The following is a 13,477-nucleotide window of genomic DNA, read 5'->3' as shown; positions in this document are numbered from 1 at the left end:
TGAGTTCCCTGAGCAAAAAATGCATTTAGAGATATGGAAATGTAGTAGAATTCATCCTGGAGAAGATCTATTTGCTTAAAGTTGACACACTGATACATAATCAAATTTAATAGAATATTGTGTGTTCATCTTATTTTGTTACATCCCCTTTTTGTGTTACCCTAGATTATGATTCAGTGACTCAAGATTCATCATTCATTGTATCTCTACTTTAAAAGAAATCTATTCCATGCTCCCAGTTTCCAAAAACAGGAGCTGAACAGTCATAATTCTATAGCCCTTTAGCAAACACTCCAATAGAGCAATATGTCAGAAATAGCCATGTTAACCTTGGAGAATACCGGTATTAAAGAATGAATTAGAACTGTGATAGAGGATGTACAATCAGGAAATCAGTACTCCAAAATGTAGAAAGTTCTGCATAAACTTTCTTCCCTACTTTCCTGACTGAGATGTGGTGTAAAATACTTTATTTTGTATACATATTTGGTATATTGCTTATAGTATCCTGGTGCTTAGCAAATGCAAGTTTATGACAACAGGGATATAAGGAAAACATTTTGGAGAAATGGATGCTAAGATGAGAGCCCTATGTCTTCTGATGTTCTGTTTAAAATAATTTGTACCTTGGCAGAGCCAAGAATGTCAGTCCAAAGGCAAAACTGGAGCCATTTCTTGTGAACTGATATACCTCATGGAAATCCAGAGCTTATTGTTATGTTTTGGTCCACTTCATATAGCACAGAGGTCTTCAAACTTGGCAGCTTTAAGACTTGTGGACTTCAACTCCCAGAATTCTCCAGCCAGCTTTGTATATTAGTTTTGCAAATCCACATATTATGTTCATATGCGGATATTGTTAAAATAAGGTAGGAAATTGCCAGCTTTTGAGACAGTTCAGACAAGAAGTCAAAGCCATGAATACAAACACTACATTTATTATGAGGTTATTGTAACAGAATTTTGCAAGTCTAAAAGCATCTCTCATTTCTTTATTTTTTACTTTCCAGAACTAGAAAGGGTCCCTTCAGAAATGCTTCCTTCTGTAGGCTGAGATACCTTTTGAATGACAGTTGTGTAAACTGCAGCTCCTCCTCTTGCCTCCCAAGGTCATTCAAACATACCATTAGAGAAGTAGAATAGACAGTTTTAAATTAGATGTTGCATTCTAGCATTTATGCAACAGATTTATATTTCAGAAACAATAAATCAAATCCAACAAGAAAGGAATATCTGAAAAGAATGCACCAATGCTGGAAAGAATGACATCCAGAATCAGAAATAACTTAACAAAGGCTAGCACTTCTACTTCAGTTTATAACATGAAATTGCCTTAGACAATGTAAGCCGCCCTGAGTCTTCGGAGAAGGGCGGGATATAAATGTAAATAAATAAAAAAAAATTCATGGAGACAGAACTGGAAGAACTGGAAATGTCTACCCAGGACAAAAAAACCAAAACCGAAACCTTGCCAAAATAGCTCTGACTATAGAGGCAAATTAGGGGGAGTCACCATTTCATTGCAAGAAGCAAACCAACTAATGTACAACATAGATGCAGTTACTGTATAACTGAATACTTTTGATTTAAAAATCAGCAAATAAGAAAAAAACCCAGCAAAACTGCATCACCAAATGGGATCATTTGGAAAATAAGATCATGATGTCAAGATTAGATGCCAAAGAATGAATGAAAGGAACAAAGAATGAATGAAAGGAACAAAGCTGAAGAATAAGAAGATCAAAAATACCTGATAAAGAAACATCACCTAGAAACAAAGAAGATTACAAAGAACTTGGAAACAATAAATCAGCTAAAGCCAAAAAGATAATCAGATATGAAGATCAAATTGCACACCATAAACAGAGTGTTCAATTTCAGTTGAATCAGAAATGTTTCTACCAACCCATCAATGGAGAGACTGCATAGTAAATACCTGACCAAAAATAAATGGTGCAGTTCTGGGTGCAGCTATGGGACAACAAGAACGTGGTTTGGATAAAGGAGGTTTTAGAAACATAAATAAAAAGCTGAAGTGAAAGCACCTGCAATAACAGCAGAAATGGTGAAGAAAAAGGCAAGGAAGATTCAATAATTGATCAGCTCCAGGCAAAGATTGAACTATATGCTTCTTGGTTGAAACATTTGACTGATCTACACCCACTCATTGCCAAGCAGTTTAACAGCATGTTGCAAGAAGATAAAATTGAAGTTTCATTAACATCCCTAAAACCTAACTGATAACGAAAGAGCCAAAAAGGAGTCTATCACAAAATAGACAAAATAATAGAAAATGAAGAAGCTAAAGTGCTCTAGAACTTTAGAATTCAAACATTCAGGCACTTGCCACATAATATCCCAGACTTAACAATGGTCAATAAAGAAGACAAAAACGTCTAGATTCTGGATGTGGCAGTACCTGGAGACAGAAGAAGGCAGGCCCATAGTTGCATACAGATAACGTCACATTTGTGGCAGATTCTCCCAAGCAACAGAAAAAAAGGATAGTGAGGCTAACATGGGAACAAAAACCCTGCAACAAACTCAAGTGTCTATTTTGCCCCTACATTCATGCCAACATCACTATCATGGATCTCAATAAGTATACAAGTTTAGAGGTGCCTTTCCATGCACTTTCTCTAATATGATATATTTCACCATCTGCTGGCAATGCCCCTCTGGATTTTACATAGGACAAACAAGACAGATTTTGTGCGAAAGAATTAATGGACACAAGTGCTCAAAACAAGGACAAAAAAATATTAAAGGATTTCAACCTCCCAGGACACTCTTGCTGATTTCAAAGTAATCATTTTGGAAGAAAGAGCTTCAAAACAAGATTTAGTGTGAAAGAATATCACTGTACATCAAAAGCTTTCAGCCTATCTCAAAAGGTCACCACAAACACAATAACTCTTAACACATTACAATGCTTAATTGATACGGTTCTAGTAATCTATCTTATGTAACTCACATTTGCATAATTAAGCTCTCTTCCCCTTCCTGCCTGCTACATATCATCACTCTTTAAATCCTACATCAGTTTAGCCATTCCATAAAGCTGACGAAGTGAGATGTAATTCAAAAAAGCTTATGCTTTTGAGTACAATTTGTTATCAGAAAAGGGTTTTGGTCACCCTACTGCATAGTCATTCAGCAGAATGGCTCAAGTTGTTGTCCACTCATTTATTCCTCATTGTAAAGCATGGCAAAGGGCTGGTGGATGGTCATTCCTGGCATTTCCCCCATTAGTCAGCTGGAAGAAACACCAACCAGCTCTGTTAGAGAACAGAGTAAAGCAACAGAGCCATTGGCTTGGCAGTTAAAGACAGTGCTTAGTTGATCAAGTTAAACCTGTGATGAAGGTAACAGTAACAGAGTTGGAAGGGACCTTGGAGGTGATCTAGTCCAACCCCCTGCTCAAGCAGGAGACCTGTACTAGGGATTCGAACCACCCAACTGCCAACCTTTCTGATCAACAAGCTCAGTGTCTTAACCACTGAACCATCTAAATATGCAAATTGATAGAAGAAAGAAACTCATTAAAAGAAAAACAAAGAGGAGGAGTTGTGAGCTTCAATGTTGTATTCAATAAGATGACAATTGAACTTATTGAGGAAAGAAATGCAGTAATGAAATAATTTGCTGCATTTTTGTTTTGTTTTTGCTTCTTAATGTATTACTAGAAGCCAATGAGTTTATTTGGGGGTAGAGAGCGGAAGGAGAGAAGAATAGCATACACTTTCCCCTTTATTAACAATGAAGAGAAGCAGAATTAAGAATGGTGGAAACTATATTGCATGAGATTAATCTTCTTTCTGCACCCCAGGAAGATTTTTCAGTGGGAAAAGAACATCACAGAGGAGTCAGCTTTTGATTCTTAGGACGGAACTTAAATTTGGGGGGATTGCAGGAAATCAGATAACAATGAAAAAGGGATGTGGTTATGATTTTATTTCTGGGGTGGACTTTTTATTTTAACTTCAGTTATTTTCAAGTTCTTCTTCACCTCAGAAATGAGGAAATACCATTTTGGGCATCAATTTTAATTAAAAAGTATTTCAGTCACCAGAGGAAAAGAGCTTAATAGAAATATGCAGCCCTGTGGCAATGGATTGTCCATTTTGAATTAAAGAAATCCTTTTTCTTTGCCCACCTATTTTGTACTTCCAAATGTAGAAATGTTTTTTCCAGCTTTAACTTGAACAGCCAGCCCAAATGAACGCCTTTTAGTATAACTTTTTTCAACTTCCCTCCCACTCATAAGCTCTTCCCTTAAGGTATAAAAGGGGTACTGATATGACACATCCTGCTTCTATTATACCATATTTGAAAATCATATAGTTAGTTTTGGCATCTCTTTATATATCTGTCTGTCTGTCTTTCTGTCTCTCTTTCCTGGTTCAAAATTCCATGCCTGCCTTCTTCCACTGTCTGTTAGCCCTGAGCTTGCATTATGATGGGCTAATCTCTTTGAATAATTCTGTCGGCTGTAATGAATGGCAGATTCTTTCAAGAGTTCATGCAGAGAGTTATTCTTTCTCTCATTCTTTTACACATTGGGAAATAATTGCATTTTTTTTAATCTTGGCTTTCATTCTGTACTAGTCTTGTCATTGTCACAATCAGCGTAGAATGTGTGACACTTCCACATATAAAGCATTTTACAGAAACAGGAAATCTGCTTAGCTGGACATTGTGCAAGAGGTGTTTTTGTTCCTATTCCATTGATGCTTGGATTTTTCTTCTTAAGAACAGCTAGTCCACCTTGACTTATTCCTATGTACTGTAAGATCTCCCAAAGGAAATCATCCCCAACAGTTCTTTGGAAGGATAGATACAGAACTTGAAACTGAAATATTTTGGCCACCAAATAAGAATAGAGAACTCATTGGTGTTCTCATTGGACCCTAATGTTGGGAAAGATTGAATGCAAAAGAAGAAGGAGATGGCAGAGGATGAAAGGGGTAGATTGATGCAGTGGGCATGAGTTTGGGCAAACTATGGCAGACAGTGGAGACAGGGGCCTGGGATGTTGTGGTCCATGGGGTCATGAAAAGCCAGACATAACAACGACTGAACAACAGCAACAACAAAAATTGTAAGAGCACATTATCTGACTGAATATTTAACATATATTAAACAATCAAAATGATTTCTAGTTTTTTGTGAACAATTAATCTTGCATCAGTTTGACATAGAGTGGTTCTTAATGGATTGACTGATCTGGACCACCTGTATTTTGATGCAGTGTTCACTTTAACCTCTCCATTTCTCCATATTAGAGAAATCTACAGGCACAGAAACAGACAAGCAAACTGTATTTATACACAGAGAGGTGCTTTTTTTCCATACTGTAGTACTTGAAAATTGAGAAGCCATAACCTTTCAGTTATGCATGCTGAGATCCTTTTATAGCATCGTTCTACATTATAATTATGAGACTGACTCTACATATATGCCTTAACTGTTACCTCATGGACATCATGTTTCTGACATCATGCTATGTAGCACATTGATGGGTTGATTGACTTTTGATTGCTCTGAGGAAGACATTGCCTTTGTGGTTTCAAAATCTCAGTGTTTGTAGTGTCAGAGCTGGCCATAAATTTGGCTGAAGATGCAGAAGCAACAATATTAGCACTCATAAGAATCCACACTGATAAGTCTCTAACTTATCAGGCACCTCAGATTTGTCATGAATATGATACAAAAAGCCTATACAATTGCCAAATAGTTCAATGGACAATGACAAATAGCGCTCTAATAAATAGTTCCAGTTCCTTAATTCCCTAGGCTTCTGTTAACACAGGGATTACATCTGAAAGAACGAAACCCCTCATCTCTATTTCTCCTGCTTATCTTGTATAGTGGTTGAAGTGCTAGGCTTTAGAGTTGCCTGAAGTTCAAGATGGATGGCAAATAAATTTGATAAACAAACAAATGAATAATAAATATAGATAAAAAATGCTTGAGCAATGAAAACTTAAAACAGTTCTCCAGATCATTCACTGTGCTTCAGCAAACTTACTTGGTTGGCTGTGGGAGGAAATTGGAAAAGAGATAAATTTAACAAACAACTAAATATTGGGGTTCTTTGTTAAATCAAAATATCAAGAGATATTTTGATTTAACAAAGTTTTTTACCAAACCAGTTAAGCAGATTCGTTTATGCATCAAATTGAATTAGATAGCTTCACTGATCTGTTAGGTTGATGTCTACTACTGAGATTGTTACAGACCATATACAATATTGAAATTCCATTTCCATATCTGGAAAAGGAGTAGAGCCAATTGACTTTTACATGTGTTCTAGTACCTCATTCAACTCTCTACTAATTACAGTTTTTAGCCTTGCCATTTATTAAACTGTAATAATCTAGACAGAACTTTAAAAGCTGTTATTCACATGTATGCTGTTGGTTTTTTTCCAATATTTTCTTGCCATTTGCAATAATATAATATCTCAGGAAGCTCACATTTTGTAGAAAAATATTAAAACCGCATATTAACACAAATAAAAGGCTGTAACAAAAGAAAAGTATGCTCTTAACTCCTTAGCAGAACATTTCCTCAAATCAAGGACTGGCTAGCTCTCTGGAAAAATAAAATCTGTTTTTACTCTCTGCATTGGACACAGAATGATTGGAAAAACTTCCACAGGGAAGATGTTCAACAGTTTTGGGCACATCCAGTGGGTTGCCCATAACAGCCACCTACATATTTCTTACTAACTGTCTCAAACTCCTGGAATGTGGCATTGGCACTTAAAAGGGTGGCCAAGGAACAAAACCCAACTTTGTATATATTTTTGCCTAAATGAGCTGTTGCTATGAAATAAATTATGCTGGAAAGGTAGCTTGGTGACAGCATCTGGATAATGCCCACCATCAACAAACCAGAAAATGCTGATTTTAATTAGAGAGTTAGAAAGCAAGTTAGTTAGAAGGACCTTACACCTGGAAAAAGAAAGGCTTGGTAGGAATTGAGGATATGGGGGAGGGAAGACAGAAGGAATTCAATATCTAACAGCACTGAAGAAGATGAAAATACCTACTGAAAATGAAAGCAAAATACAGGAGAGAGACAAGATGTCTTAGAAGCTTCTGTTCTAATTAATAATGTTCAGGCGGTGATCCATTGTAATCTCCTCATTAGCAAACTGTGAAAAGTAATTTTGTAGTGGCCTCTGACCACCTTTCCCACTACAATCGTTCCCTATCTAGGATGAATGTTTCTTGCAGGTTCTTTGCTGTCCAGATGTACAGATGGCCAAGGAGAGACACTGAGTTGGTGTGGAAACTTTTTGCTCTCTTGGAAACATGTCAAGATTTAGATTAAGCTAATTGACTATTAACGTTGTCCTTTGAAGTTTGTGGATGTTCATGGCAGGAATCAGTGTTATATATTTATTTCTTCTTTTTTCATATAAATTTTATTAAGTTTTAAAAAGAAGATAAACAACCAACAATAATTCATACAAAGTAAAGATATAAAAAGAAAAAAGAAGGGGAAAAGAACAACGGTTAAAAAAAAGATTAAAAACAATAGAAGAAGCTTTCACTTTTTGTGCAGCAAGTATAACTGTATAATTATCTCTTACTCTAGGGTTATAAAAAACTATTGTTTTTTCTTAAACCAATAGAATGTTTTAAATAATTTTGTACATTCTAGATAGTTTCTCTGGTTTCATATATATCAACTGTACACAATTATACACAAATTACTGAACACTTTACGGTTATAACATAATGTAAATTTCAAGTCTTTCAATCACATATGTTTCTGTTGTTCAGTTTGTATATTATAACCACATTTTTAGCTTTCAAAATTCTATTTGCATATCCTTCAATTCTGAATCTCTGCTGTTTAAAAGTAAAAATCATATCTTCCAATTTATCCCATCAAAATGGAATCTTTGTTTTGTATTTAAGCCAAGAAGCATGGAAAACCAGGACCTCATGTGAAGTTCCAATTGAACTGATTTATTGCTCATGTTTATGGACAGGAATCTAGTTCACTAATGGTTAGCATTGTTTTGGCGCTAGATAAAGATTATCTATTCTAGGAATTAGAATAGATAGTCTATTATCTATTATCTAGGAATTCAAGGGAGGGGGTTGGACTTAGATCATTTGTGGCTATAAAGAGACTCTAGGCTGATTCCTCTTTTGACTCTATCCCAGGGCTCTTTATTCTCCTACAATCTTCTTTCAAACAAACACATTTGTTGTTCTAATTAGTTGAGAGGTTTTTTGTCGGTTTTTATTGCTATATCTTACTCTTCTCAATCCAAATAATTTGCCAAGCCTCTAAGAAACTGTTCTCCAATACCTTCTTTTGAAACCTTTGGAATAGCTCTGAATCTCAAACAAAATTCTTTCTCTTTTAACTCCAATAAAATTAGATTATCTATTTTTTGCCAGTTCTTTGTCCATAACTTCTGTTTTATTCTCTAAAATTTCCACTTTATCACTGATTTGTTTTTATCTCTTCAGATACTTTGTAGAACTTTCTGTCTTTTTAATATCTTCTGTTATTTCCTGTCTCAGCTTTACAAATTGTGGTAAAGTTGTAGGCCAGACTCCAGAAAGGAGGGATTGTTTCTCAGGGAGCAAAGAAACAAGAAGTTTGGAATCTTGGGCAGAAAAAGAATGTAGATGGACACCTCCCCAGTAGTTTACAGGTTTTATCTAGTAGTTATGTAGACAATTGCTTTAGTCTTACAATATTTTTGTCTATAGGTAAGTAATAATAAAGAAACTATGGTAAAGTAGCTTCTTGGGTCATTCTTGGTTCCTTAGGCCTGACACAAAGCTTGCTTTCAATATTTCTTCAAAGCTTCCTATTTATTTTATATTTGTTGGTATAGTTTTTGAAGCAAGTCAAGTATAACTATTTTTTCTACCAGTTGCTCTAGTGAACCCCTTCTGCTCTCTCTGGCTGTTTTTATTGTAGATGCCTTATATGACTTAGTACAAATTTAAAGCAAAGCACTTTCATCAAAGTTTTGCAGAGTATCAGCCCGGCACAATTCTGTTGTTAGAACTTCCAAAAGCATTTATATTTATGACTTGCATTTATATACTGAATGTTTCATCCAAATATTTCTATATTTAGGGCTGCTTGTAACAAATTATAGTTAAAAAGTAATAGGTTTGTTGTTGTGGGAAAAAAATGAAAGGAAGGGGAGCTCTTTAAAGCTGTTTTGAGCGTGAAAAGTGGGTTATATAACTCTTAACAAATAAAGTAAACATTTTATAGGGGATTACTAGCAAATCAAACCTAAAACATCAGCCAAAATGTAAACCAGTGGTATGCAGATCTGAAAAAAGCATGTTAAAATAGTGAGTCTTTTATCTAGTATCTGAATTCATCCACAAAGGGAACTAAGCAGCTATCCTTGGGCAATGAATACTGCTACCGTGGAAAGAACAGATCATGCATTCCTAGCCTCTACTTATATGGATAGTGACAGATATATGCAAGCCCTGTTGAACAGCCTGCATAGAATTAAATGTTCACATGGGAAGTTGGTGGTGAAATACATTTTCCATATGCAATCATCATTCTGGAATGAGTTCCAACCCATATTAACTTGGACTGTTCACAATATTTCTTCTAATTCTGTAGCCAGTTGCTTAATTACTCCCAGCTCTTTAAAACACTAAGAATCAGCTGAATTCTGCCAAAATGAAGAGAATGCTTAGCAATTGTTTACTCTATTCCAGGTAACTTGAAAGGGCTACCTGCACAAAAGTAAGATAGCTCATCCAGAGTTCTCAATGTTGAATTTATTTGAATCCATCAGAATCAGGGATAAAATCCAGCAGGTTCTGACAGGTTGTGGAGAACCGGTAGAGGAAATTTTGAGTAGTTCAGAGAAGCGGCAAATACCACCTCTGGCTGGCCCCAGAGTGGGGTGGGAATGGAGATTTTGCAATATCCTTTCCCCAGGAGTGGGGAGGGAATGGGGATTTTGCAGTATCCTTCCCCTGCCATGCCCACCAAGCCACACCACACCACATCCACCAAGCCACACCCACAGAACCAGTAGTAAAAAAAAATTGAATTTCATCACTGATCAGAACTGAATGCAAGAATAGTTCTGAAGGTTTAAAAACCAGGAGAATGTGAGCCCTAGATCAACCTTAGGCATGAAAGCTGATTTAGTGATTCTGAACCGGTCACTTTCTCTTAATTCAACTCATCTCACAGGGTTGTTGTGGGGAAAAAGGAAAAGGATTAGATATATTTGCTGTGTCGAAATATTTAGAAACATAATAAGGATGTTAATAAATCTCAAAAAAGAAGAACTTTGGTAAATTCCTGCCATTGCAAGAACTGAATAAGCTTACAATACCTTTGCTGCTTGATTGGCCTCTCTGTTTCTGTTTTTAAAAAATGACTTTTTATTGGTAAAATATAACAAACAAAAATAATACATAAATTATAATGCAATAAGATACATGCATTATAATCACTGAAGTAAAACTTGAGAAGAAAAAAGATCTGTATAATATTAATATAAAATTAGTTCAATCTTTAACATATTAAATCTAAATGGTATAGAAACATATTAGGCCATCTTTTCCTTTATGAAATATAAAGAAGTTTAAGAAATTAACACATCTCTTGAATCCACTCTTTAATTCCATGAATATAAATTTCTTCCCACCTGTGTAACATAGAATAACTGTTTTGAAATAGTAGAGGCAGCCCAGTTTTAATGAAAAGTTGGAGATCTTTCCTGCATTCACATGTAAACATGTAACTGAATTGTATATTGGCTATGCAGCATTCCTCTAAATCAGGGCTGTCAAACTTGCAGCCTGCGGGCCAGATGCATCCCATGCTGGCCAAGTCCACACCCAGTTTAGCGAAGGAAAAAAGTCATGGTACATCACATGACACCACTGTGGTTGACTGAAGGGATAGTTTTCACAATAATTTTATGCTAGTTCATTACACAGTAAATGTGCTAAAATCTGATCACCATCTGGCAGATAGGTAAATAATAAATGAAAGAAGGATGTGACTCATATTTTGTGGAAAGGAAGATTTTGGAAGTTACAACTTAATATGCAGAAGTCATGGAAATTTACTTTTCTGTGCAGCTATCCTTGGGCAATGTTAATCAGAGGAAATGGAAAATAGGGATTCTATATCTTTACAGAAAAACAAACACAGAATTCTAAAAATATTGTGACCTCAAATTGATCTCAAGTTCAATTAAAAAGTAAAACTTCTATTTAAGATTTATGGAAATTACATATTTCAGAATAAATTTCAGCCTTCTATTCTGTCATAGCACTTGATAAAAGAAAGAAAATACTGTGTTCATGAACATAAATCAATTATATCTTTGGCAATATAAATTGTAACCAAATCATCACTAAAGCCCATTTAAAAAAAGAAAACAAATGTGTTCTGTATATCAGTGCTCAAAGCATATCTGCAGCCAGATACATGGCTTCCAGCACACCTAAAATAGTTTCCAGTGCACGTAGTCTGTATTAGAAATTAATCTTTGCTCCAACAGCATATGTGTGCTTGTGAGTTCACATTTGCTAGATGTTTTTTTTAAAAAAAAAACTTGGCTTGCTTCTGTGCCAACAACAGCCTTCTGTTTGGAAATTAAGCAACTAATGTTTTAAAAGAAACTTTTAAGCTGAGCCTGAATGGCCACATATTATATTAGTGGATTTGCTGTACTAGCAGAGAATGGGACATATAACCTTGGTGTTCTTCCATGAGACTCTCCCCATCTTTTTTTAAAATCTCCACATGCTAAAACATGCCACTTGCTTTAAGTGGGTTTTTTAGTGGCTGAAGCAAGGCCATTAAAGGAATCGCTTTTAAAAAGAATCACACACTCACATCCAGACACTTTCTTCCTCTCCAATGTAATCACTGGGCAAGAAACTCCCTCTAATGTTCTACAGATGTTCTGAATGGCACCCTGGAGTAAAAGGGCATTCTAATGGACTACAGGTGTGACCTCTGATGAGGTAACATCCTGCCCTGCCTTGGAGAGATTTACTGAAGGTCAGGTACTAATCCTGTGTCTTCAGAAGGTTTTATCCATCATAAATGAGTGAGGCTGAACAGATGAAAAGAAAAAAGAAAAAAAGGAGAATATTGGCATAGAACAGAACGCTCATTTGTCATGTTAGATAAGCAGAAGGGGCTAATGCTGATTGCCCTGGGTATTGCACTCATGCCCTGTCACAGATAAGATTGCTTCAAAGAAAGCAGCACTACCCCTCCTCTCTTTTTATGGTAGTGAATGATGGGAAAAGTGTTCATCTAACAGGTATATTTTTCTTCCTATGATTATTATTTTTGGCTTGTTGTTGCACCACCAGCCAGGTGTTTAGTTTGTATTTGGCATTTATCCCCCTGTGAAATCCCTTCCCAAGAACCTTGGATAAATTGCTATTGTTTGATGGTGTTAAAGGTATTGTTGCAGGATGCAAACTTATCCAAGTAAAGCTTCTTTTGCAATTGACTGGAAGTGGATTTTGTCAATGCCAATGGTGTTCAAGATATGATGTTTTGGGGTTGAACCTGAGGCATCTATTATTTTGGTATTCTCTGACACTATCTTTTTATTTTGTTACAGCTATTCTAGTACTATTTTCAGGTGTTGCATTTTGTGATTTTCTCCTATTCTTTCTTTTCTATTCTGCTGTCTCCAGCTGCTAACATGTCCACTATGCAGACTTTTTTGTCTTTTATATTGTCAGTTGTTAAGTCTGAGGTGTAATGTGGCAGATGCTTGCCTGTTTGAATTCTAAAGTCCAGAGAACTTTAGTTTCTTCATTTTCTATTTTATAGTACTTTGTCTATTTTGTGGTCGCACAAATTATTGATTGCAGGCAAATGGCATTTCTTGCAGATTTTCCGATGCACTACTGTTGTTACTTGTCATGCCATTGTTTGTAGTCCGTCTTTTTGCAGCTGCTAACTAGTTTCTTCAGCTTGTTTGTAAAGGTGTCATTTGCCAACAGGGTAACATTGGGCCAGTCACTCTCTCTCAGCCCAATCTACTTATTTTATTTATTTATTTATTTATTTATTTATTTTGTCACAACAGTATATATAAGCATAAGCATAAGCATGCAATAACTATATTGATTGGATATAATGAAAGAAAACAATAGGACAGGAACGGTAGGAACGTTTGTGCTCTTATGCACGCCCCTTACGGACCTCTTAGAAATGGGGTGAGGTCAATAGTAGAAAGTTTTTGGTTAAAGCTTTGGGGATTTTGAGAAGAGACCACAGAGTCAGGTACTATGTTCCAAGCATTAACAACTCTGTTACAGAAGTCTTTTCTGCAATCAAGATGGAAGCGGTTAACATTAAGTTTAAATCTATTGTTTGCTCTTATATTGTTATGATTGAAGCTGAAGTAGTCTTTAACAGGAAGGACATTGCAATAGATGATTCTATGAGTTAAACACAGGTCCTG

The 13,477-nt window shown here is 35.7% G+C and overlaps 1 protein-coding gene across 10 annotated transcripts in view; it reads left to right on the top strand.

Moving 5' to 3' along the window:
- EPHB1 (EPH receptor B1) overlaps positions 1 to 13,477 on the top strand; it is a 454,416-nt gene that overhangs the window by 105,267 nt on the left and 335,672 nt on the right. Inside the window, exon 1 of one of the 10 annotated variants that reach the window (XM_058187159.1) lies at positions 12,115 to 12,316. The exons of the other annotated variants lie outside the window; for them this stretch is intronic. Coding sequence (XP_058043142.1) covers positions 12,280 to 12,316 — 37 coding nt within the window. The 5' untranslated portion in view covers positions 12,115 to 12,279. Of the gene's footprint in view, positions 1 to 12,114; positions 12,317 to 13,477 lie in introns of those variants that run through there. 10 annotated transcript variants of the gene reach the window in all.

The sequence above is a fragment of the Ahaetulla prasina genome, chromosome 6 (assembly GCF_028640845.1).
Source record: "Ahaetulla prasina isolate Xishuangbanna chromosome 6, ASM2864084v1, whole genome shotgun sequence".
NCBI lineage: Eukaryota > Metazoa > Chordata > Lepidosauria > Squamata > Colubridae > Ahaetulla > Ahaetulla prasina.
This window is presented reverse-complemented; position numbering and strand designations above follow the sequence as displayed.